We start from the raw sequence: 25,302 nt of genomic DNA, 5'->3' as shown, positions 1-25,302 counted from the left end.
ACAAAAGTGCGTATAGTCAAGGCTATGGTTTTCCCAGTTGCAATGTATGGCTGTGAAAGTTGGACCATAAGGAAGGCTGAGTGCCAAAGAATTGAGGCCTTTGAACTCTGGTGCTGGAGAAGACTCCTGCGAGTCCCTTGGACTGCAAGGCTATCAAACTGGTCAGTCCTAGAGGAGATCAACCTTGACTGCTCTTTAGAAGGCCAGATCCTGAAGATGAAACTCAAATACTTTGGCCACCTAATGAGAAGGAAGGACTCACTGGAGAAGAGCCTAATGCTGGGAATGATTGAGGGCAAAAGAAGAGGACAGACAATGATGTGGCTGGATGGAGTCACTGAAGCAGTCGGCGTGAGCTTAAATGGACTCTGGGGAATGGTAGAGGACAGGAAGGCCTGGAGGAACGTTGTCCATGGGGTCATGATTGGTTGGACACGACTTTGTGACTAACAACAACAACAAAGCTTCAGTTATCTCTTCCTGTGATTGTGGGTAGTCAGAATACATTCACAACACCGGATCACCAGTACTCTCGAATGAGGAATAGAAAGCGATCTTAAGGAGAGTGATGTTAGAATCATCAGGATTAAATAGACTGGGACTGGCATACTGTGCCAGGCACTTTTTGTCTTAAGAAACTCCAATCACTCACCCCACCTGAACTCTTGATGGATTCAGGTAGCTCTTGACTTACAATTATTCGTTTAGTGACAGAGGTTACAACAGCACTGAAAAAAGTGACTTACGACCCAGTCCTCGCACCTACGACTTGCAGCATCCCTATAGTCAGGAGATCAAAATTTGGCCGCTTGACAACTGGCATGGATTTACAATGGTTGGAGTGTCCCAGGGTTATGTGATTGCCATTTGCAACCTTCCCAGCCGGCTTCTGATTATTAATGTGGGGAAGCCAGATTTGCTTAACAATGGCATGATGCGCTGAACAATTGCAGTGATTCTCTTAACAACCATGGCAAAAAAAGGTTGTAAAATTAGGTGCAACTCACTTAATAACCGCCTTGCCTAGCAATGGAAATTCTGGTTCCAATTGCGGTCATAAGTCGAGGACTACCTGTACACGCTCTTTTAGACCTAATTGAAACTGGTAAGAATTGCCACATTCTTTTTCCTCTGTAAATATTGAGACTGTTAAATAGAATCTGAATTAGCAAGGTCTAAATAGTTCCAGCCAGACCCCTGTAGAGATATAACATGCATGGAAACACCTAACAAAGTGGGAGACATTTTTCTGTATGCCAACATTTTCAAAGTTGGGACCATTAAGATGTGTGGACTTCAGTTCCCAGAATTCCCTAGCCAGTATGCTAATCCCATACTATCCAATAGATAGATCCCAACCCAGTTCCTTCTGATCATGTTTATTGATGCTATGTTGCAATTACCTAATAGGGAAATGGACTACTGTGGAATCGTGCACTAAGAAAATGGCTGCTACTGAGAAGACCAAGTAAATTCCATTTCTCAGGTTAGACAGCCTGTTGCATTAAACTTAGCAACTGAGTCTATTTAAAATAAACTATAGCAATGCAGCCATTCCAGAGAGATTTGTTCGTTATACAGGAAATGATGCTGAATTAATCAGCAAACAGAATATAGAATAAGAGTTGGAAGGGATCTTAAAGGTCTTCTAGTCCAACCCCCTGCTCAAGCAGGAGATCCTATACCATTCCAGCCAAATGGATATCCAATTTCTTCTTGAAAACCTCCAGTGATGGAGCACCCACAACTTCTGTAGGTAAGCCATTCCACTGAGTGTTTTCACTGACAGGAAATTTCTTTTTAGTTCCAGATTGGATCTCTCTTTGATAAATTTCCACCTGTTAATTCTTGTCCTGCCCTCAGGTACTTTGGAAGCTGGCCCCTTCTTCTCTGTGACAGCCCCTCAAAAACTGAAAGACAGCCATCGTGTCACCCCAGTCCTTCTCTTCATTAGACTAGAAATACCTATTTCCCTTAACCATTCATTGTATGTTTTAGTCTCCAGTTCCCTAATCATTTTTGTTGCTTTTGTAAAAAACTTGAAGCTAGTACATGCAGAAGGGTCTAGGTGAAAATATCAACTCTCTTGAGTTAAAGTCCAAAACAAATGTTATTTAACAAATATAAACCTTTGTTTTCATAAAATCTCAAAAAAATGTGACATGTACAGAGATAGTGACTCAGATCACATAACAATAGGCACATGAAATCTAGCCCAGAACAAGATTTAATCTTCAGAAAACTCCCCACCTCCCAAAACAGGAGGAATGCCTCATAAATGTATTAAGGAAATGATACTCTCCATTTTTACATGGAATGAAAATGAAACAAGTCCCAATTCAAACAACAGTCTTTTATATTCCTGCTGAGGAATGTCTATGCTTGAGGAAAGTGGTCACAATGTAGATAGTTCAAAAATGATGTAATGGCGACCTTAACAAAACTTGGGGATAAGAAAAAAAACCCGGATTTCCTTCTGTGTCCATCTTCAGAAAATTTGCTTTCAACTGAGGTACTTCTGTTCTTCCTTTGCCCAGGGAAAATGCAATAATCAAAAAAAAAAAACGTATCAGGAATTTATTTTCTTTGCATTCTGAGCAGAAGAAGGGGAAAAAAAGATTAAGTATAAAAGAGGTTCCTTCGTGGCTGTTTGATGAGTTAAACCCCTTTTTCTTCTCCAAAGATGATCAATGAAATCAATGAATGCCTCTCCTCCACCTCAGAGTCAACCGCTTTCCCTGTCTGAACTGATTACTCCTTGAAGCTGGGACCAGTCTGTGGTGTGACTGCGAACGGTTGGATCCTCTGGCGAACTGGGTGATTCCTGGGGCTTATTGTAAAGGCTCCAGACTTTGCGACGCTTTGGACGGCCTGTGTGGAGAGAAGAGAAGGGGAAAGTTTTCTAGATGCGTTAAGACGGTGTCTCTATTGCATGGAAACTGGTGGGCATCTCCGGATTAGACTCACTTACTCTCCGTCAGGCTCCGAAGGACATGAAAGACAGATTGAGGTTCTTCTAAGCAGTTTCCTTTATTGTTCCTCAACCCTAGAGAGGAATCTTGCCAAACTAAAGCAGGCTACTTGCACCATGAAGTACATACAGGTGGTCGTCAATTTACAACAATTTATTTAATGACCGTTCCAAGGTACAACGGCACAGAAAAAAGTGATTTATGACCAGTTTTCACACTTACAACTGCTGCAGCATGTCCATGGGTCACATGATCAAAATTTGGGCCCTTGGCAACTGGCATAAATTTATGACAGTTGCAGTGTTCCACAGCCATGTGATCACCCTTGGTAACCTTCCAGCTGGCTTCTGACAAACAAAGTCAATGGGGGAAGCCAGATTTGCTTTATGACTCCATAATTCACTTAACTACAAAAATTCACTTTACCACCATGGGAAAAAGGTTTGTAAAATCAGGCCCAACTCACTAATAATGACTTGCTTAATAACGGAAGTTTTGAGCTCAATTGTGGTTGTAAGCCAAGGACTGTCCATACGAACTATTAGGGAGCAGTTGTCTTCACCCTCTTTCTCCCACACACACTATATAAACTGTTCTGTCTTTTGTTCATCTTTTGCACTCCCTCCCTCCCTCCCTCCCTCCCTGGCATCTGGACTACATTCTATCACACACTCCCAATGTGAAAGGCCTCAATTCAAAGTTCACTCACGCTCTGCACCCAGGCAGAATCAGCCCTCCTCTCATGTTTTAGTTTTAGTTTTATTTGATTTGTATACTGCCCTACTCCCGAAGGACTCAGGGCAGTGAACAGCCACAGGATAAAAAACATAAATACAAAATTTAAAACTGAATAAAATCGAATTAAACAATTTGGCCGAAGACAGATTTAAAACACCCCAATAAATTAAAAACGAATTAAAATTTACGTTTTAAAAAGGGGAAAAAGGGAAACAGTTAGGCCAGGCCAGCCTGATGGAATAAAAAGGTCTTGAGAGCGCGGTGGAAGGTGCGTAGATCCAGGATCCTCCGTATCTCCGGGGGGAGCTCATTCCAGATAGTAGGTGCCCCCACAGAGAAGGCTCTCCCCCTGGGGGCCGCCAGTCGACATTGTTTGGCCGACGGCACCCGGAGGAGCCCCTCTCTATGAGAGCGTACCGGCCGGTGGGAGGCTACTGGTGGCAGCAGGCGGTCCCGTAAGTAACCAGGTCCTAAGCCATGGAGCGCTCTAAAGGTGGTAACCAAGACCTTGAAGCGCACACGGAAGACCACCGGGAGCCAGTGCAGCTCGCGCAGGAGAGGTGTTACATGGGAACGCCATGTCACTCCCATAACCACCCGCGCGGCCACACTCTGTGCCAGTTGGAGCCTCCGGGTGCACCTCAAGGGGAGCCCCATGTAGAGAGCATTGCAGTAGTCCAGGCAGGAAGTGACGAGGGCATGAGTGACCGTGCGTAAGGAGTCCCGATCCAGAAAGGGACGCAACTGGCGAATCAGGCGAACCTGATGAAAAATCCTCCCGGTCACGGCCGTCAAGTGCTCTTCTAAAGACAGCTGTGAATCCAGGAGGACGCCCAAGTTGCGAGCCCTCTCCATGGGGGCCAGCGATTCGCCCCCAATAGTCAGTGATGGCACCAACTGACTATATCGGGACGTCGGAAACCACAGCCACTCGGTCTTGGATGGGTTGAGCCTGAGCCTGTTTCTCCCCATCCAGATCCGTACGGCCTCCAGGCACCGGGACATCACTTCAAGGGCATCGTTGGGGTGGTCCGGGGTGGAGATGTACAGCTGAGTATCATCAGCGTACTGATGGTACTTTACCCCGAAACCACAGATGATCTCGCCCAGCGGCTTTACATAAATGTTGAACAGAAGGGGCGAGAGGACCAACCCTTGTGGCACCCCACAAATGAGGCGCCTCGGGGTCGACCTCTGCCCCCCTGCCAACACAGACTGCAACCGGTCGGAGAGAAAGGAGGAGAACCACTGCAGCGCAGTGCCCCCCACCCCTAACTCTTCCAACCGGTGCAGCATGATACCATGGTCGATGGTATCAAAAGCCGCTGAGAGATCTAATAGGACCAGGACAGAGGAGCAACCTCTGTCCCGAGCCCTCCAGAGATCATCAACCAACGCGACCAATGCCGTTTCCGTGCTGTACCCAGGCCTGAAGCCCGACTGGAACAGATCCAGATACACCGTTTCATCCAGGTGCTGGTGGAGCTGTCGCGCAACCACACTCAACAACCTCAACAAGAGCCTTGATAGTACAGTGGTTTAAGCGCCCTGTTATTAACACAGCTGCCTGCAATTTACTGCTGGTTCGAATCTCTCCAAGGCTCAAGGTTGACTCAGCCTTCCATCCTTTCTAAGGTAGGTGAAATGAGGACCCAGTTTGTGGGGGCAATAAGCTGACTTTGTATAAATATACAAAAGTATGAAGGCTATTGCTTAACGCATTGTAAGCCGCCCTGAGTCTCCGGAGAAGGGCGGCATATAAATCAAATTAAAAAAAAAAAAAAAAACCTTCACCACAAAGCGAAGGTTGGAGACCAGACGATAATTAGCCAACACTGCCTGGTCCAGGGAAGGCTTCTTGAGGAGAGGCCTCACCACCGCCTCTTTCAAGGCGGCGGGGAAGTCACCCTCACTCAATGAAGCATTTATAATCCCCTGGAGCCAGCCTCGCGTCACCTCCCGAGAAGCCAGCACTAACCAGGAGGGACACGGGTCCAACAAACATGTCGCGTTCAGTCTACCCAGAATCCTGTCCACGTCGTCAGGAGTCACAGGATCAAACTCATCCCAGATAACATTCTCAAGACCTGCCTCAGTCCTCCCCCCTGAAACTACCCAGTCGGAGTCTGGGAGTCCAGACCTTCCCGAATCTGAGTGATTTTGTCATGCAGATACTGTACAAAGTCCTCGGCTCTACCCTCCAAGGGGTCCTCCCACACTCCCTGGTGGAGCAAGGAGCGGGTCACCCTAAACAGGGCGGCCGGGCGGCCTGAATAGCGCTGTTGCCTGGATCCTGAGGGATGGTAACAAGGCCCTGGAGGAAGAAAGCTGCAGGCCATCTCCCTTTAAGCTGGTCAGCTGCTTTCTGAGGCACAGCTAGTCCTCGACTTATGACCAAATTTTCCGTTGCTAAGCAGGACAGTTGTTAAGCGAGCGTTGCCCATTTTACAACCTTTCTTGCTCCAGTGGTTAAGTGAATCACTACAGTTGTCAAGTTAGTAACACAGTTGTTAAGTGAATCTGGCTTCCTCATTTGACTTTCCTTGTCAGAAGGTTGCAAGAGGTGATCACATGACCGCAGGACACTTGCAACTGTCATAAATATGAGTCAGTTGCCAAGCACCTGAATTTTGATTACATGACCATGGGGATGCTGCAACTGTCATAAATATAAAAAACGGTCATAACTCCCTTTCTTCAGTGCTGTTGTAGCTTTAGTCCCTAAACGAATGGATCTAAGTCAAGGACTACCTGTAGCGGAAGATGTTGTTGTATCTTTAGTGTTAAAAAAAACCTCAACAGTCAGTCCAGTCAGCCTTTGGTCAACAAATGGAGTGGCACCAATGTGTTCTTCTCCATTGCTTACATTAGTGCTTTACCTTATTTCACTTATACTCTCCTCCAGTCCTCTTCCATCTTGACCCTCTTTTTCCACCATACAGACCGAGTGTCGGCACCGTGCGGCTCTTTCGTCCCCCTGCTGTGGCTCCCTGTCGGCTGGCTGGCCCGGGCCGGCTGCGAGAGAGCAAGTTGCGCATCTTCCCAAGTGACCGAGGTGCGCACAGCACTAATAAGCACCAGAAGACGCCTCTGCGAGATGAGAGGCAAGTACAGGGGTGCTTCCCTCTCGTTCGGAGCAAGTCTCCATCCCCGCCGTCACCCTTACCTTCTCAGGCTATGCGAGGAGTGACTGGGAGGGGAGGGTGAGGTGCAGGGCCGGCCAGCCAACAGGGAGCTACAGCAGGGGGACAAAAGAGCTTCATTTATCTGGGAACCTGAAATGACTCTTGATTTAAATCATATGGTAAAAAGCACCCAAAGAAGAAGAAAGAACATCAAAACAAAAAAAAAAACCCCAACCCTCGCCTGTGTTTGGAAATGGTTCAAGAGAGAGCACACACACACACGGGGGGGGGGGGGGAGAGAAGGGAGGGAAGAGAAAGGAGAAAAAGAGAAATGAGAAAATGATGCAAGGGAAAGAAAGAGGAAAAAGAAAAACAAATGAGAGAGAAGGGAGAGGGAGAGAGAAATGAGCTGGAGGGAGAGAATGAGAGAGGGAAAAGAGGGAAACAGAGAAGGGGAGAGAAAGAGGAAAAAGAAAAATGAAAGAGAAAGAAATGAGAAAGGGAGAGAAAAAGAGAAATGAGAAAATGATGGAGGGAGAGAATGAGAGAAAGGAAAAAGAGTGAAACATGAGAGGGAGAGAGAAATGAGAGAGCTGGAGGGAGAGAATGAGAGAGAGAGGGGAAAAGAGGGAAACAAATGAGAAAGAAAGAGGGAGAGGGAGAGAAAAAAAAGAAAAACAGGAGAGAGAGAGGGAGAGGCCCATTTCCCACAGAAAACACCCGGAGCCACAAAACCCGGGTAGGCGTGGCTGGGGCAGGTCATGTGACTGGGTGGGAGTGACGTTGAGTTGGCCACGCCCACCCAGGTTTTGTGGCTCCCTGTTTTCTGTGAGAAATGGGTCCAAATGGCTCTTTGAGTGTTTAAGATTGCAGACCCAATATAGGCAGTCCTTGACTTACAACCATTCATTTAGTGACTGTTCAATGTAACAATGGCACTGAAAAAAGTTACTTATGACCCGTCCTTGCACTTATGAACATTGCCGCATCCCTGCAATTTGCAGCATCTCAGGGTCACATGATCACCATTTGCGACCTTCCCAGCTGGCTTCTGACAGACAAATACAATTGGGGGGGGGGAGCCTGATTTGCTTAGTGATGTGATTCACTTAACTGCAATGATTCGCTCAACAACTGAGGCAAAAAAAGGTTGTAAAATCAGGTGCGACTCACTTATCAACCCCCTTGCTTAGCAGTGGACATTCGGGTCCCAATTGTGATAATAAATCGAGGACTACCTGTACATACAGGTAGTCCTCGACTTACAACCACAATTGAGCCAAAATTTCTGTTAAGTGAGACATTTGTTAAGTGAATTTTGCCCCGTTTTACAACCTTTCTTGCCACAGTTGTTAAGTGAATCACTGCAGTTGATAAGTTGGTAACATGGTTGTTAAGTGAATCTGGCTTCTCCGTTGATTTTATTTTTTTATTTTTTTTATTTAATTAATAAAATTTATATGCCGCCCTATCTCCGAGGACTCAGGGCGGCTCACAACAATAAAACAACCAATTAAAAATATAAAATACATAAATGTACATATATAATTTATATTTAAACCCCCAAAATCTAAAAACCGTCTCAGTCCAGGCTGGGCGATGTGAACAACCATGTTTTTAATTCGCGACAGAAGGTGCGAAGGTCAGGAGCCAACCAGAGCCCCAGGGCGAGTTGATTCCAAAGGGTGGGCACGCCCACAGAGAAAGCTCTACCCCTGGGGGTCGCCAGCCGACACTGTCTAGCTGACGGCACCCGGAGCAGGCCCTCCCTGTGAGAACGCACTGGGCGATGGGCAGCTGTTGTAGGCAGCAGATGGTCCGCCAAATATCCTGGGCCTAAGCCATGTAGGGCTTTATAGGTCATCACCAGCACCTTGAATCTCACCTGGAGGGCAACCTGCAACCAATGCAAGTCGCGCAGGAGGGGTGTAACATGGGAGTATCGGGACTCTTCCATCACAACCCGCGTGGCCGCATTCTGTACCAGTTGAAGCCTCCGAGTGGTCCTCAAGGGCAGCCCCATGTAGAGAGCATTACAGTAGTCAACGCGGGAGGTAACTAGCACATGAGTAACTGTGCGTAGGGCATCTCGGTCCAAATAGGGGTGCAACTGGCGGACCAGATGAATCTGGGCATATGCCCCCCTGGTCACGGTTGTTATATGATCTTCTAAGCTCAACCGTGAATCCAGGAGGACACCCAAGTTGCGCGCCCTGTCTACAGGGGGCAAAATTTCACCCCCTATAGCCAGCGATGGAATCTCTCCTTCGAACCGAGATGCCGGTATCCACAGCCACTCAGTCTTGGCAGGGTTGAGCTGAAGCCTGTTCCTCCCCATCCAGATCCGTACCACTTCCAGGCACCGGGACATCACGTCGAGGGCATCACTGGGCTGGTTCGGGGTGGATATAAAAAGCTGGGTATCAACAACGTACTGATGATACCCCACCCCGAAACCACGGATGATCTGCCCCAGCGGTTTCATATAAATGTTGAACAGAAGGGGTGAGAGAACCGACCCCTGAGGCACCCCACAAGTGAGGGGCCTCATGGTCGATCTCTGCCCTCCTGCCAACACAGCTTGCGTCGGACCCGAGAGGTAAGAGAACCACCGTAAAACGGTGCCTCCCACTCCCAACCCCTCGAGGTGCCACAGCAGGATACCATGGTCGATGGTATTGAAAGCCGCCGAAACATCTAATAGGACCAGAACAGAGGAATGACCTCTGTCCCGAGCCCTCCAGAGATCATCCACCAGTGTAACCAATGCCGTCTCCGTGCTGTATCCGGGCCTGAAACCCGATTGGTATGGATCAAGGTACTCCGCTTCATCCAGGGCCACCGGGAGCTGACGTGCCACCACAGTCTCAACAACCTTCGCAAGGAAGCGAAGGTTGGAGACTGGACGAAAGTTGCTCAAAACAGCTGGATCCAGGGCAGGCTTCTTGAGGAGGGGCCTCACCACTGCCTCCTTCAAGGCGGCAGGAAAGCTTCCCTCCTCTAAAGAAGCAGCTATCACCGCCTGGATCCAGCCACGTGTCACCTCCCGAGCTGAATAAACCAGCCAGGAGGGGCACGGGTCCAGTACACATGTGGCCGCACTCAACTTCCCCATGATCCTGTCCACTTCTGGGGTAACAGGACCGAACTCTTCCCAAAGCACAAGACCCGCCGCTTCCTCACCGTCTGACCCTGTCCAGTCAGAGTCCAAGCCGTCCCGAATCTGAGTGATCTTGTCCAGCAGATACTGGCCAAACTCCTCGGCTCACCCTCGCATCGCGTCTTCCCCCACCCTCTGATTCAAGAGGGAGCGGGACACCCGAAACAGGGCGGCCGGGCGATTCTCTGCGGACGCGATGACATAGGAGAAATAGCGACGTTTTGCCATCGCCAATTCCACCAAATAGGCCCGTGTAAATGATCTTAATTGTGACCGGTCAGATTCGGAACGACTGGCCCTCCAACTGCTCTCTAGGCCTCTCCTACGTCGTTTCATCCCCCAGAGCTCCTCGGTAAACCAAGGGGCCAACCGGGATCTGCGACGAGTTAGAGGCCGCAAAGGCATGACCCGGTCCAGAGCCCCGGCAGCGGCCTCATCCCAGGCATCCACCAGGGTCGTGACTGGGGCGTGGGAGAGAGATAGAGGCATCATCCCAAGCTCCATCTGGAACCTCTCCGGGTCCATCAGGCGCCTGGGGCGGAACCAGATTTTCCTTGTCAAAGGGTTGCAAAAGGGATCACATGACCTTGGGAAAAAGCAACGGTTTTAAGTATGAATCAGTTGCCAAGCATCTGAATTTTAATCCCATGATCATTGGGATGCTACTGTCAGGTCCCAGATATTTCTACAGGGATGCTGGCATTTTGGTGGGAGGAATGGAGTGATCTCTATATGAAGTTTCTGTTTCCCTGCAATGATGTAGTGTGGGAGGGGTTTGGTTAGCATTGCTTTAAATAGCTGGTTTTAAGTGAGAAGCTTCAGTTCTTGCCTAGATCTCTTGTTGTCACAACCCTTTCAATAAAAGCTCCTTTTGGAACAACTGCAGTTTCAAGAGTCCTGCTTTCTTGGGAAGATTGGAGAGGCAAGACCTTACAGCTACAAAGGTTGTAAGTGTGAAAAATGGTCCCAAGTCACATTTTTCAGTGCTGTTCTAATTTTGAACGGTCATTAAATGAACTGTTGTAAGTCGAGGACTACCTGTAGTTCCCTCTAAAAGACCCTGCTTAACTTCTCATGCTCTTTTGATCTCCTCTCAAATTTCCTGTGAGAGAGGTTTAATAAAAGGGGACCTTTTATTAAACAAAGCAGGGTCTCAATAACATTAGCACCTTTGGATTTGCGAAATTGAAAAAAACAAAAAAACAAAACAAACACCCTGACCTCTGCATAAAAACAGAAGCCAATCAATGTATTTGGATGGTGAGTGGAATTGTATTATTTGCCATTTCTCCGGGCTGCCATCTTGTGGGAGGGAGTCTTCCCAAACTTAGTTCCCTGGAAAGGGATCCTAATGCAGCATCCTAATGAAGCACCTGGTCTTTTATATTAGCCAGCTCCTCCCCTCCACAGCCACTTTACCTTCTGTAGCAATAATATTGTTGATATCAAGAGAAGCCACTTCGGCTGCTTCTTCCCGCTTCTGCTTTAGTGCTTTGCACTTGGCTAGAGAAGGAGTTCCTGAGGAAAGAAAACAGAAAACAGAAGCAGTGCAATACTCTGAAATGGCTGCCATTCTGGGACCCAAAACTGAAAGCCCAAAGAAACAGGAGAGGTGCTAATAGAAGTCCAAGGCTTTTAAAGACTGCTTAGCAGGCAAAAATGCAATAGCCGATCACTGGCACAGAGCAGTAAGAAAAGCAGGTTACAAAATGGCCCAGTCACAAACGCCCCCCCTCTCCTGGTAAATGGGGAAATTCTAGCTCAGGTATAAGGCTAGAAACTGGGAGACTGTAGGTTCTAGTGCCACGTTAGGCAGTCTCAGCTGTGCCAGTCACACACTCTCAGCCCTTGGAAGGAGGCAATGGCAAACCACTTCTGAAAATTTTCCAAGAAAACTACAGGCAATCACTTGACTCAAAGGTGTGCATGCACACATACACATAAATTATAGAGCCAGTTTGGTTTAGTGGTTAAGGCACTGAGCTAGAAAGCGGAAAACTGTGAGTTCAAGACCTGCCTTAGCCATAAAAGCCAGTTGGGTGACCTTAGGCCAGTCCCTCTCTCTCAGCCCAATCCATCTCACAGGGTTGTTGTTGTGGGGAAAATAGGAGGAGGAAGGTGTTATATTTGCTGCCTTGAGTTAGTTGTAAAATTAATAAAGGCAGGATACAAGTAAGTAAATAAAATAAATATAAGCAAAGAGGCCTGAAACAGTCGTTAAGCCCTGGGAAAACAAGATACAGGTAGTCCTCAACTTACAACAGTTCTTTAGTGACCAAAGTTACAACAGCACTGAAAAAAGTGACTTATGACCATTTTTCACACAACCGTTGTAGCATTCCCATGGTCACAAGATCAAAATTTAGATGCTTGGCAACTGGTTCATATTTATAACGGTTGCAATGTGTCAGGGTCATGTGATCACCTTTTATGACCTGATAAGCAAAGTCAATGGGAAGCCAGATTCACTTAACAACTGTGGCAAGAAAGGTCATAAAATGAGGCAAAATGTAACAAATGTCTCACTTAACGACAGAAATTTTGGGCTCAATTGTGGTCGTAAGTCGAAGACTACCTGTATAGGGTGCTTTCCATAAAACTGTCCCTAATATTAGCAGTTGGTTTATTGATCCTGAAAATAAGTACAGGTAGTCCTCAATATACAAGTGATACCAGAATTTCTGTTTCTATGCAAGAAAGTTGTTAAGTGTATTATGCCCAATTTTATTATCTTTCTTGTCATGGTTGTTAAGTGAATCATATGGTCATTAAGTGAATCCAGGTACCTCACTTTGCTTGTTGGAGGCTGGCTGGGAAGGTCACAGATGGCCACTATATGATCCTAGAGTGCGGCAACCATCATAAATACATACCAGTTGGCGAGCAGGCGAATTTTGATCATGCAACCGTGGGGAGGCTGCAACAGTTGTAAGTATGAAGACCACATTTTCAGTCCCGTTGTAACTTTGAATACTTGCTAAGTGAATGATTGTAAGTTGAGGACTACCTATACTGAAAATCAGTTGGGGCGCTTTAACATGTAATTTGAAAAATTTACATTTGGATTCAAACCCAGATTGCCTTAGCACAAATATAATTTCTTTGATAACAGCTCAGTCTACTTTGTTAGCCAGCCAGTAAGTGTCAAATAAGCCAGCCAGTAAGCGGGAATAAAAAGCTTCCTGACTCAGCAAGACAGCGTCTGTGAGTGTTTCTACAACTGCCCGCATAGGCACGGCTCAGTAAGCCGAGAGAAAACGCACTTTATACCGTGCAGCGGTCTACCGTCAGCCCGATGGTTGGCGAATATGTTCATACAAAACATCTCTGCCTACATGGAGTACCCCGTCGAATTAGACAGGGGGGTACAGTTTACGGCACTATTCTGGCGGGACTTCGTACATCTGATAGGGTCCTCACAGGGGTTGAGTTCGGCCTTCCACCCTAGCACCAATGGTGCAACTGAGAGGACTAACGCTATGGTGGGATGCTACCTGAGGAGCTACGTGACCTTCCAGCAGTCGGACTAGTCCAACCTGTTACCATTTGCGGAGGTAGCCTACAATAATGCTATACATCGCAGTACTGGGCTCGCCCCCTTCCAAATAGTAACAGGGAAGGAGTTACTCGCTATACCAGAACTTGAAATCCAGCCTCACGGTCAGACATCCCCACCTGGGTGGGCTGATAAGATCTGAGGGGTCTGGCCACATGTTCAACAGGCCTTGAAAAAAGCTGCAGAGGAATATAAGCAACAAGCCGATAAGCAGAGGGCAGACCACAAGCCATTCCAAGTGGGGGACAGAGTTTATCTGTCCACGAAGTATATAGTTGAGAACGCCTAGCAAAAAGCTGAGTGCTAAATACCTTGGACCCTTTACAGTGACCAAAGTTATTAATCCCTTAACGGTTGTACTGAAATTACCATCCCTTCTAGGCAAAATACACCCCGTCTTCCACAGCAGTCTACTGAAGCCAGTAGAAGCTACAAGAAACCATGCAGAACGCCCTGGGCCTGTAATTGACGACCAATATGAGATAGACGAATTCCTTGACTCCAAAATGTAAAGAGGGAAAATAAGGTACCTAGTGTGGTGGAAGGGGTACCCGTACGAGGCGGCTTCCTGGATCTCCAAAGGCGATGTCAACACCGCAGTTGTTACGACGGTTCCACAAGAAATACCTGTACAAACTGGGGGGGGGGGGGGGCAAGGTAGGTAACATTAACCGTTTCCTTTTGTCCTTTACAGGTGGATTCCTGGTAGAGGGGGCCGCCTGTCGAGCCCAGTCCATGGCTCGACACATGATCCTGTAGGGGAAGGAACCGCGGGACGACAGCACAAACCTCAACAGCGAATGGGGAAGATGCACCGGGGGGGGGTGTCGGGGTGCACTGGAGGTGAAGGTGGTGGTGGAACTTCATGGGACTCAGGCGGGCGGGCTTAGATGGCTGTTGGCGTCCTCAAGGCCACGATCCATGGCGTCGGCGGATGACATAAGCAGGACCAATGCAGAGACGCCGAAAGGCTTTCTGACACCAAGCGGCGGAACAGCTGGGAGGCGCTGATTGGGGCGTGGCGCGGGTGTAGTGCGGCGTTTAAAAGGCGCTGAGAGGCAGACGCTCTCAGCGCCGACTTTGTACTGTTATACTCTACATTGCCTGAGACCAGTTTGTAGCAGGAATAAAAAGCTTCCTGACTCAGCAAGACAGCATCTGTGAGTGTTTCTACAACTGCCCGCATAGGTGCGGCTCAGCAAGCAGAGAGTAAAGTTTCCATTTATGCATTTATGGCTTAGTGTGCCATGGCAACTTAGTGAGCTGTAGCCTGTTCCAGAAGCCAAGATTAAAAGAAACAATGGCTTAGCCATATGCGATTCTAGTACCTTTTCTGACGCAGCTCCCCACAGAGATTCACATAGCTCAGACTAATAGTATCTGTTGAATTATGTTATTTTAGCCCACCTTTACTATTTTTACAAAAAATTCAAGGCAGCAAACATACCTAATACTCCTTCATTATCCTACTGTATTTCCCCTCACAACAACCCTGTGAGGTGAGTTGGCTGAGAGTCAGTGACAACCCATTGTCTTCTGGTGATTGGCCCAAAGTCACCGAAGTAGCTTTTATCCTTAAGTCAGGACTAGAACCCACTGTGTCCTGGTGATTGGTCCAAAGTCACCTGGCTGGCTTTCATGTCTAAGGTGGGACTAGAACTCATTGTCTCCCAGTTTCTAACCTGGTGCCTGGCTATGCCTTACATCAACTGCCATTAACTAACCTTTTATGCCAAGACTTCCCAGCTCTTCTTTGAGAACCTCTATCTGAGCTTTGCGGGAGTGGCAACCTGCCAGGAGCTTTTTGTAATTCTGACGCACACCACATTCCCGGATATAGCGTTTCAAACGTTGGATGGAGGGATGTTCCTCTTTCTTTCCAGAATGATGCTTCTTATCCTACAGCAGATGAGGGGATGGGTTAACAACCTAGCTCACAATAAGCTTTCCATGAACAATCTTGAACAGATCAGAGAAAGGCAACCGTTATTTTTTAAAGCAATATTTCACAACCTTGGCAGTTTTAAGATGAATGGACTTCAGCTCCCAGAATTACCCAGCCAGCCATGCTAGCTGGGGAATTCTAGGTCCACCCATCTTAAAATTGCCAAGGTTGCAAAACACTGCTGTACAGGTAGTCCTTGATTTACAACAATTCGTATTGTGACTGAAGGTACAAAGATACTGAAAAAAGTGACTTATGACCATTTTTCACACTTATGACCATTGCACATCCCCATGGTCACGTGATCAAAATTCGGGTGCTTGGCAACTGGCATGTATTTATAACGGTTGCAATGTCCTGGGGACATGTGATCACCTTTTATGATCTTCTGACAAGCAAATCAGTGGGGAAGCCTGTAGATGGGCTGTAACTGCAATTCCCAGAATTCCCTACCAGAAAGCCATTCAGCAAACTTCCTTAGAATTCTGGAACTGGACATCTGATACATCTGACAGGGCCCAGGTTGAGGGGGGCTGTGCCAAGTTTGGTATGGGAATTTTTTTTTCTCCCAGGAGTTAAGGACCAGTTTGCATAATTTGTTTAAGGGGATATCAGAATGTGTGTGAATGGTTTGGAGAGAAATGGCCTGGCTAACATGGCCTTTAGTGCAAACAGATTCCCCAGTCTTCTTGTACTCTCAGTTGTGTTGCAAAGCAAACTGGAGCAGAGAATGGCATACTGATGAGAAACCTCATCAAGTGACTTCCGATGGTGGTATCACAGCGGTGCAGTGGAAAGAGAACGGTCTCTGTTCTCTGACCCCGAATTTTTCACGTTTTGGGGACCCTTTGGGGCGCAAAAAGCCTGGAGGGCATTGCGGACTAGAGGGGAAGTCTAGAGTGTGGCAAAGTGAAGGGCTATCACTCGTTGCATGAACGGACACCCCTGTCAAACCAGCATGAAGGTGTCTGACAGCTTGCTATGGTGGACCCGAGGCTGCGATGAGCCAGTGAGTACAGGGAGGAGAAGATTTTTACAGCATACGGTGTCATTTTAAGTGATTACTTTGAAAACCGGAAGATTAACGATAGTTCTGAAGAGTGAGTCCTGCCTTTTCTGGTTAAAAGAATTCCAGTGGAGAGAGAGAGCGGCTATTTGGCGGAGGGGAAATGAGTCAGCACAACACATTTAACCATTAAGGCGGTGACAAGGAAGAAGATTGTGATGTTTCGGCAAGACGGTGGATATCTGGTGAGAACTGAGAATGAAAGGGACAGAGAAAGTGAAGAAGGAGAGAGACTTGGCATAGAAGAGCAATAGGAAAGGAAAGGAGAAGAAGAAATGAGGACTGACATTGCCGTGATTCAACAGTAAGAGAAGCTTGATTGGACGAGAGCTCAAGCCGGAAAAAGAAAGGAAAGAACTCCCTGTTCTAATTGAACTTTTGAACAGAACATTCAAAGGAAATTGAGGCAGAATAAAAGTGAAGGAGGGGGAAAATTGACTTAAGAGACTACAGAAAAGATATAATATTATACATTATCTATATAACTGGGACAAAAGAGACCTGGAAGGAGTTAAGAGCTGTAATCGAGAGAAGACACAAAGATCTATACTCCTCTAAACCTTGGGTTTAGTGTATACTTAGTGTATATTTACAATTCCTTAGTGATTAATTGAATAGCAGCAAATTAACTAAGAAGATTTAAATATTCTTATATCTGGCATTATTTTATTAATTACTAATTTTAGGTAGTGACAATATTGATAAAATTTCTACTTCACAGAAAGTTAAAGTATTTTTATAGATATTAGATATAGATATTATAGATTTTGTGAATTTACTATATATTGACAACTATAATCAACTTACTTAACTTTGTACAAATCAATAATTATAGTTTGCACCAGTTCGGTAGAACCGGTTGTTAAGTAGTTAAACAATTCGGAGAACCGGTTGTTAGAAGAAATCTCCTTTTGTTTTTTTCCCACTTTACAGGGTTAATCCTGTAAGGAATTGTTGTTTCCTAACCTAATCTTTATTGCCCTGCTTACAGAAATTGCCTCTCAGTTAACCCTTATTACATTCTTGGCAGTACCTAGACTTACTGTCACTTCCAGTTCTGGAGCTTCTCGGAGGGTTTTTTTTGCTTGACTTTCTTAAAGGGGAAGGGTTGTTTTAAGCTTTTTACATCGCTATTGGGAGGAAATACTCCCCTGTTAGAGTTCTTCCAGCCAGGATGCAATGATCAGCACTTTGAAGAAATAATTGAATAACGAAGCAGAAGCTTTTAATGACAAGGAACCAAGATGAGTGACATTCAGCAAGGCTTCTTGGCTAGCTAGAAAGATTGACATTCAAACATGAGTTTACATACCCTTTCTGACTTTTGGTCTAAAACTGGTCTTTGGTGAAGTTTAATTCTGTGCTTGGTGATGTTTAATCCTGTGTTTAGTGATGAGATAATTTTTCCTATTCAGCTTTGTTTGGAAGGAAAAATTTTAATTTCTGTTCCTGAAAAGAAGCAGCTTCGGAAATCTGACTAGTTCCTGTGTCTATTTGTTCTGGTAATTGGTTTAACAAGCAACAGATACTCTGTTTGCTCCTTTGCTTCATTCTGGAAAGCTTAAATGACCTCTCTGCTAAAGGGTTTCACTTTATGAGCAAGAGTTGGCTGCTGATAGTTATCATTGCATTTTAACCATTTTAATTCCTCAAGGTGCTCTGCCACCCTGCCTGATTTGTAACTTGTTTGCAGGTATTTCTAATCTAATGATTGGTATTTAGGGCAGCTTTTTGCAAGCAAAGAAGCTTTTTGTATTTTTGTACAGGTAATCCTTGACTTACAACAGTTACAATGGCACTGAAAAAAGTGACTTATGATCGTTTTTCACACTTATGACCATTGCAGCAAACTGTCATTAGGGCAAAGAAGCGATGCCACATGACCACCTGGCCACACCCACCCGGTAACATGAAGCACCGCAGTTGTGAAATGAGTGACACAGTTGTTAAGAATGCTGCAATGGGCATAAATGACGACCGGTCATAAGTGTGAGGACCAGTCAAAAGTGCGAGGACCTGTCAGAAATCACTTTTTTCAGCCCTCTGGGTAGTCCCTATGTGCATAGGGACTACTCAGAGGGCTGAAAAGGTTATTTTTACTGGTCCTCGCACTAACGACTGTCCTCACATTTTACATTTTGCGCCCTATCTTGTCACCGTGAAGAGAAGCAGTTGTGAAATGAGTGACACGGTTGTTAAGAATGCTGCAACGGGCATAAATGTGAGGACCGGTCAGAAAAGACTTTTTTCAGCCCTCTGAGAAGTCCCTAGGCACATAGCCATGGCCACCCAGTCACATGACCACCTAGCCATGCCCACCCGGTCACATGACCACCAAGACACGCCCCCAAATAAGCCACGCCCACAGAACCGGTTGTTAAAAAGTTTGAATCCCACCACTGTATATATACTTGTCTATTGATTTAAGATAGTCTGATTAATTAACAGAGCACTAGTATTGTTATTCATCCTTATTTGTATATTTGTATATTCATAGTTATATATTTCTTTGATAGTTGTTATATATGCTGAATAATCTGTTAAATTGGATTAAGAACTAGAGATAGCTGTTTTCAGTTGTTTTTAGCGAAAGTGACTAAATAGTATTTAATAATTAATAATATAAGGAGGGCAAAAGAAGGGAAGGGAAAACAACAACAACAACAACAACAACAAATAATAGATAGTAATTGGTTGATGCTAGTGTGGAAAAACATCTATAAAATATTGGGAGAGCAAAGTAGAGTATTGAAAGAGATGACTAGTCTTACAACAACAACCTTAAAGGCAGAGAAAAAAACAGCATCAAACCCAACAATAATGATGGCTTCCCTTTTAAACCAACGGTCAACAGAGGGGTTATCAAAGGCGGAAAAGACTAACACGGTCCCAAACATGCAAACAATGCAAACCACCCTGACATTGATTCAGGAAACAATGGTAAAGATGCAAGAAACTATGTCCAATAATCATAGTGAAATGAAACTTGATATTCAAAAACTAGATAGTAAAATGAACTCAATCCAGGAAGCAATTCAGAAGAACAAACAAAAAATCAAGATAGTAGAAGCCAAAGCTGAACAAACCAAAAAAAAATTAGATCTGGTAGATCAGAAGATGATGGCACTAAATAAAGACCTTGAGGACTCAGTAATCTAGTTGGAAATGGACAGGGCATCGTTCTATCTGAGATTCCAAAATGTGATAGAGGCAAAAGATGATCTAGGACAGATAATGGCAGAGATCATAGCAGAATCTTTACAGAGAGACAAACAAGAAATCATGAATGAAATAGACGAAGTATATCGAATCCAAACGAACTACGCTAGATGCCATAAACTGCCCAGAGGTCCATATTAGATTTGTCCGAAAGAGGATCCGTGACATAATATACAACATAACCCGAGAAGAACCTATGATTTATAAGGAGAAGGAAATTATCACTCTGAAACAAGTTCCTAGAAGGGTTCAAGAGCAGCGTAAGGACTATCATTTCTTGGCCATACAATTGAATAAACGAAATATTATGTTCAGGTGGATACTTCCGGAAGGGATGTTTGTTTCATGGCAAGGTAAGAAGATAAAAATAAGATAGCTTAGTGATGGCACAAGACTTCTTTGGTCAACTGATGGGAAACAAAGAGGAGCAGAGCAATAAAGAGGAGGTGGAGACCATAAGTCAGGAAGAAGAACCGATACAACATCCGGAAGCTAAAGAAGGAGCCCAGGAAAAGAGAAACAAGGAAGAAAAAGAAAGCCAAGAAATAAGAGGTAGTAAAACAAGAACTCAAAGAGTTACAAGGGCTAATAGATACTAACACCCGGTAGATAGACCAAAGAATGGAAGATTTGAAGCTTATATCAATAAATGTTAACGGACTAAATGCAGTGGCAAAAAGAAGACAAATATTTACAAAGTTACAGTAATTAAACAAAAAGCAGACATAGTATGCCTCCAGGAGGTACACATCCGAAAGCAGGATGAAAAATACTTGTAATACAACAAACTAGGGAAACTGTATACAGCTTTAGCAGAGAAGAAGAAGAAAGGGGTGGTGATATATATTAAGAAAGGAATAAAAGCCAACCAAATTTACGCGGATTCAAAAGGAAGAACTTTAATGATGGAAATAAAGAGGGCATGCACCTATTTTGTTGGTAGTTATTTACACACCTAATAAAAACCAGGGGGAATATTATAAGAAACTACATGAAAAGATAATTATGACAGGCTATTGGAATATATGTATAGTGGGTGACTATAACGGGATAGTGGATACCAAAAAAGACTATGCCAGCAATAAAAATAATAAGAAGGAAAGAAATATATTAACCAAAACTTTCTTTAATATGATAGATGAACTAAATTTGATAGATATGTGGAGAACTCTACATCCAAAAGAAAATAAATATACCTTTTACTCCAATCCCCATGCATCCTGGTCCAGAATTGATATGATGTGGATGAATAGGGAATTAGGTTTAGGAATAGGAAAAATTGAGATTTCCCCAAACACGTGGGCAGACCACAATCCCCTTGAGATAATATGGAGAGGCCCCCCAAAAAAAGAAGTAGAAGATGGATGTTCAACCCCCAAATTTTAAAGGAAAAGGAATATATTGAAAGGATAACGAGGGAATTGAGATTATTTTTTAAAGAAAATAAAAAACACACTTCCTTAATAAATTTATGGGATACCATGAAAGCCTATATAAGGGGAATAACAATACTTTACAATGCAAAGAAAAATAAGGAAAAATGGGAGCAGCATAACACCCTATCGGAAGAAATTGGAAATTTGGAGAAGCGACTCCAAACAAAACCAGGAGATGAATTTGTTAAAGAGAACTTGATCCTTGCAAGACATAAATATATTAGAACAAGAGGAGATCGCAAGAAATTTAAAATATTCCAAACAATTTTATTTCGAACACGCTAACAAAACCGGAAGGTGGCTGGCTTACAAGTTGAAAAAAGAGAAAGAAGGACGGATTATCCAACAACTAGAGGACGAGATGGGGATCACACAAAACAATGAAGAAAAAAAGAAAATAGTACAAGATTACTATGCGGAGCTTTATAAACAAGAGGAAATACCAAAGGGTAAAATTGATAATTATTTACTGGAAGAATGGATCATACCACTAGAGGAGGAAAAAATTTATGATTAGGCAAATTAGACAAATGAAATTGGGAACCAAATTTGAGAATATGATAGGGGCAATTTATAAGTCACAAAAGGCAAGGGTAGTAGTAAATGGGGATATTACCAATATATTTCAGATAACTAAAGGGGTACGACAAGGGTGCCCATTGTCACCACTGCTTTTTATTCTAACATTAGAAATATTACTAAATAGAATTAGAGCAAACCGAGAAATAAAGGGAATAAAAATTAAAAGAGAAGAGTACAAGGCACAGGCCTTTGCAGACGATATGGTATTTATCATTGAGGAACCTCTGGAATCTGGCCCTGTTCTAATACGAGAAATAGAAAAATATGGGGAAGTATCAGGACTTAAAATTAATAAAGGGAAAACCAAAATGATAGTTAAAAACTTAACAAGTCAGAAAAAAGAATTAGAAAAAGAAATGGATTTACAAATTGTTAAAAAGATTAAATACCTAGGGATACGGTTAACAGCGAGGTGTTCATCCCTAAAGGAGGATAATTATATGGTTTTGGTCCAAGAAATTAAGAAGGATTTGGAAAAGTGGGAAACGTTACAAATATCGCTCTTAGGTAGGATAGCGACTATCAAGATGAATATCCTACCTAAACTATTACATTTATTTCAAACAATAGCCATTCCATTAGACAGAAAATTTTTCATGGAACTTAATAAAATTATTACTAAATTTGTCTGGTCAGTAAAAAAGGCAAGGATAAAATTACGCTTTCTCCAAGACAGTAGAAGTAGGGGTGGTTTTGGTCCCCCGGCATGGGAACTATACCACAAAGCAGCTACGTTAGTTGGGATAAGAGATTGGGTCAATTTAAGGAATAGAAGAATAATTATACCCCCCTCTTGAATAAGATTGTAAATGAGGGGGGCCTTATTTACCACGGACCTGGCGTTGCACAGCATCAGCCGGAGGCCCAGGTCCTGAGTAACTGTGCCACCTAGTATCCGAGAGGAGCCTTGGGGACCGGGGCACGCAATTTGGTCCATCTGGGGACCCTGCCCAGGATCAGTGAGCTGGGACTCGGACTTGGACGGCCAGGAGGTTGCTGGTTTTTCCTCCTCCATGGAACTGGTTTGCTTTCGGGCGGTGATTCCCACTGCCGTGAGAGGGCAGCTGTGGACTTATGACATTGAACCAGCCATGCAGGGGTGAGAGCTCTGCAGTGGCCGAGAATACCGCCGGATAGATCTCCCAAACGAACTTCGGGATGCTGTCGTGGTGAGAGGACGATGGTGGTTATCAGCTGTGCCCCACCCAGGTGTTGTGAGGGGACACCTGGGGGAGGAAGTTCCCACTGCTTGGGAGAATCTCAGCCAGTTCCTAGACTGCTATTAACACCTCCTGTTTGCCACTTTTCGCACCCTCTTCCATGGCTGTTAATGACTCCACGACTGTACTCAAGATCGGACTTATGCGCTTTGAGGAATGCCCCCCATTCCTGGAAGTGGCCTACTGGCCTTGCAAAGAAATACCTCAAGGATGGGTCCTGGGATCCCGAGAGGTGGCACGAGGGCGTTGGGGATTTTAAAAGTTCTTTGTATTCTTTTTTAATTCGCTTTTTAAGGGGTGGGAGGGAGGATGTAATGTGTACGACCGGGGTGGGTTTGGGGGGCAACCCACAGGCGTCGGGGTGGGTGGGTGGGGTGGGCTAGTTCCTATACTGAGGAGGGTGTTTCCATCGGCATTGTGGGTGGGAGGGGCAGATATGGTGGGAGCAGGGGGCCATATCGTGTTATGGGAGGACGCGCTCGCTACCTGCGAGCGATTGCATGCTCTGGCCCTCAATGCTCTTCTCGTTCCCCAGGTTGTTCGGATCCTCAGGACCTGGGCCTCCGGTTGATGTTGTGCAATGCCAGGTCCATGGTAAATAAAGCCCCCCTCATTTGTGATCTGGTTCAGGAGGGGGGTGCGGACCTGGTAGGTATTACGGAGACCTGGTTGGGCCAGGAGGGGGGTCCCCCTCGTTGAGATGTGCCCACCGGGTTTCTACGCATTCCATCAGCCGAGGTCCCAGGGGCGGGGCGGGGGGGGTGGCGGTTCTTGTAAAGGAAGGACTTGCTCCAAGGGAGGCCAGTGTACCTCAGATAGCTGGATGTGAGTCCCTCCTTGTGAAGTGGGGACATGGGAGGCAGATGGGCTTGTTGATTACGTACCTGGCTCCCTGCCACGTGTCGGCTGCCCTGCCCGAGCTGCTCAACATGATTGCCGAGGTGGCGGTGGAGACCCCCGGGCTTATGGTCATGGGGGACTTCAACTTGCCATCTGTCGGCGAAGCTTCTGAGGCGGCCCGGGAGTTCATGGCTTCCATGACGGCCATGGACCTGACCCAATTAATTCATGGACCCACTCACACGGGAGGACACACTCTGGACTTGATTTTTGTCTCTGGTCAGTGGATGAATGATCTTGAGATAGGGGAGATGGTGACTGAGCCCTTGTCATGGTCAGATCATTCCCTTCTTAGGCTTGACTTTCTAACTGCCACACCCCGCCGCAGGGAGGTGGAACAGCCTAGATGGTTCCACCCCAGGCGCCTGATGGATCCTGATAGGTTCCAGATGGAGCTTGGGCCATTCTGAGGCTCTGACTCATGGCTCGGCTGAAGAGCTGGTGGCCACCCGGGATAGGGCGGCCGCTGACGCTTTGGACCGAGTCGTGCCTTTGCGGCCTCTGACCCGTCGCCGAGTTTACCTGGCTCCTTGGTTCTCCGAGGAGCTGAGGGAGATGAAGCACCGGAAAAGACGCCTGGAGAGCAGTTGGAGGTCTAGCTGTTCCGAATCTGACCGAACACTGGTGAGGTCTCATATTAAGACCTACCTAGTGGCGATAAAGAGCGGCAAAATGTAATTATTTTTCCGCTCTTATCGCATCTGCAGATAACCGCCCAGGCGCCCTGTTTAGGGTGACCCGCTCCCTCCTCCATCTGGGAGCGCGGGAGGAACCCTTGCAGGGTTGGGCTGAGGATTTTGTTCAGTATCTGCACCATAAAATCACTCAGATTCCGGAAGGCTTGGTCTCTGACTGGGTGGGTACAGACGGGATGATGGAGACCGGTCTTGAGAATGTCATTTGGGAAGAGTTCGACCCTGTCACTCCCGAGGACGTGGACAGGATACTGGGACGGCTGAACGCGACCACGTTTATTGGACCCGTGTCCCTCCTGGTTGGTGCTGGCCTCCCGGGAGGTTACGCGAGGCTGGCTCCAGGGGATTATTAACACTTCTTTGAGTATATAAGTATAGAACAAAAACAGGAGGTGATTACTTATAAAGAGCTTCTTATTATGGAAAGGGGGGCAATGTACTTGAAATCTTTAGATACACTGAGAGAAGAAGGTATAATTTATACATGGTTTCAGTATGGTCAACTTCAAGCTAGATGGAAGGAAGATCAAAAAACTGGCTTTGTGCAAAATGAGGAGAATTTGGTAAAACAAATTAGAGATCAAAAACAAATGCATATTAAAAGGTTGTATAATGCTTTATTGGAAATAGATTCTGAGACAGAATTGGTTAAAGACTGTATGATTAAATGGGCACAAAATTTTCAAGA

The 25,302-nt window shown here is 45.4% G+C and overlaps 1 protein-coding gene across 2 annotated transcripts in view; it reads right to left on the bottom strand.

Moving 5' to 3' along the window:
- Window positions 1-2,474: 2,474 nt before the first annotated feature.
- Window positions 2,475-25,302, bottom strand: part of HIRIP3 (HIRA interacting protein 3) — a 35,172-nt gene continuing 12,344 nt past the window's right edge. For both annotated transcript variants that reach the window (XM_070944514.1, XM_070944513.1), the window contains 3 exons: window positions 15,276-15,450; window positions 11,415-11,513; window positions 2,475-2,871 (listed from right to left, as the gene is read on the bottom strand). In XM_070944514.1, coding sequence (XP_070800615.1) covers window positions 2,726-2,871; window positions 11,415-11,513; window positions 15,276-15,450 — 420 coding nt within the window. In that variant the 3' untranslated portion in view covers window positions 2,475-2,725. The remainder of the gene's footprint in view (window positions 2,872-11,414; window positions 11,514-15,275; window positions 15,451-25,302) is intronic.

The sequence above is a fragment of the Pituophis catenifer genome, unplaced genomic scaffold (assembly GCF_029215685.1).
Source record: "Pituophis catenifer annectens isolate HBS135680 unplaced genomic scaffold, rPitCat1.0.hap2 SCAF_5, whole genome shotgun sequence".
Taxonomy (NCBI): Eukaryota; Metazoa; Chordata; class Lepidosauria; order Squamata; family Colubridae; genus Pituophis; species Pituophis catenifer.
The sequence above is the reverse complement of the archived record's forward strand: the minus strand, read 5'-3'. Positions and strand labels throughout refer to the sequence as shown.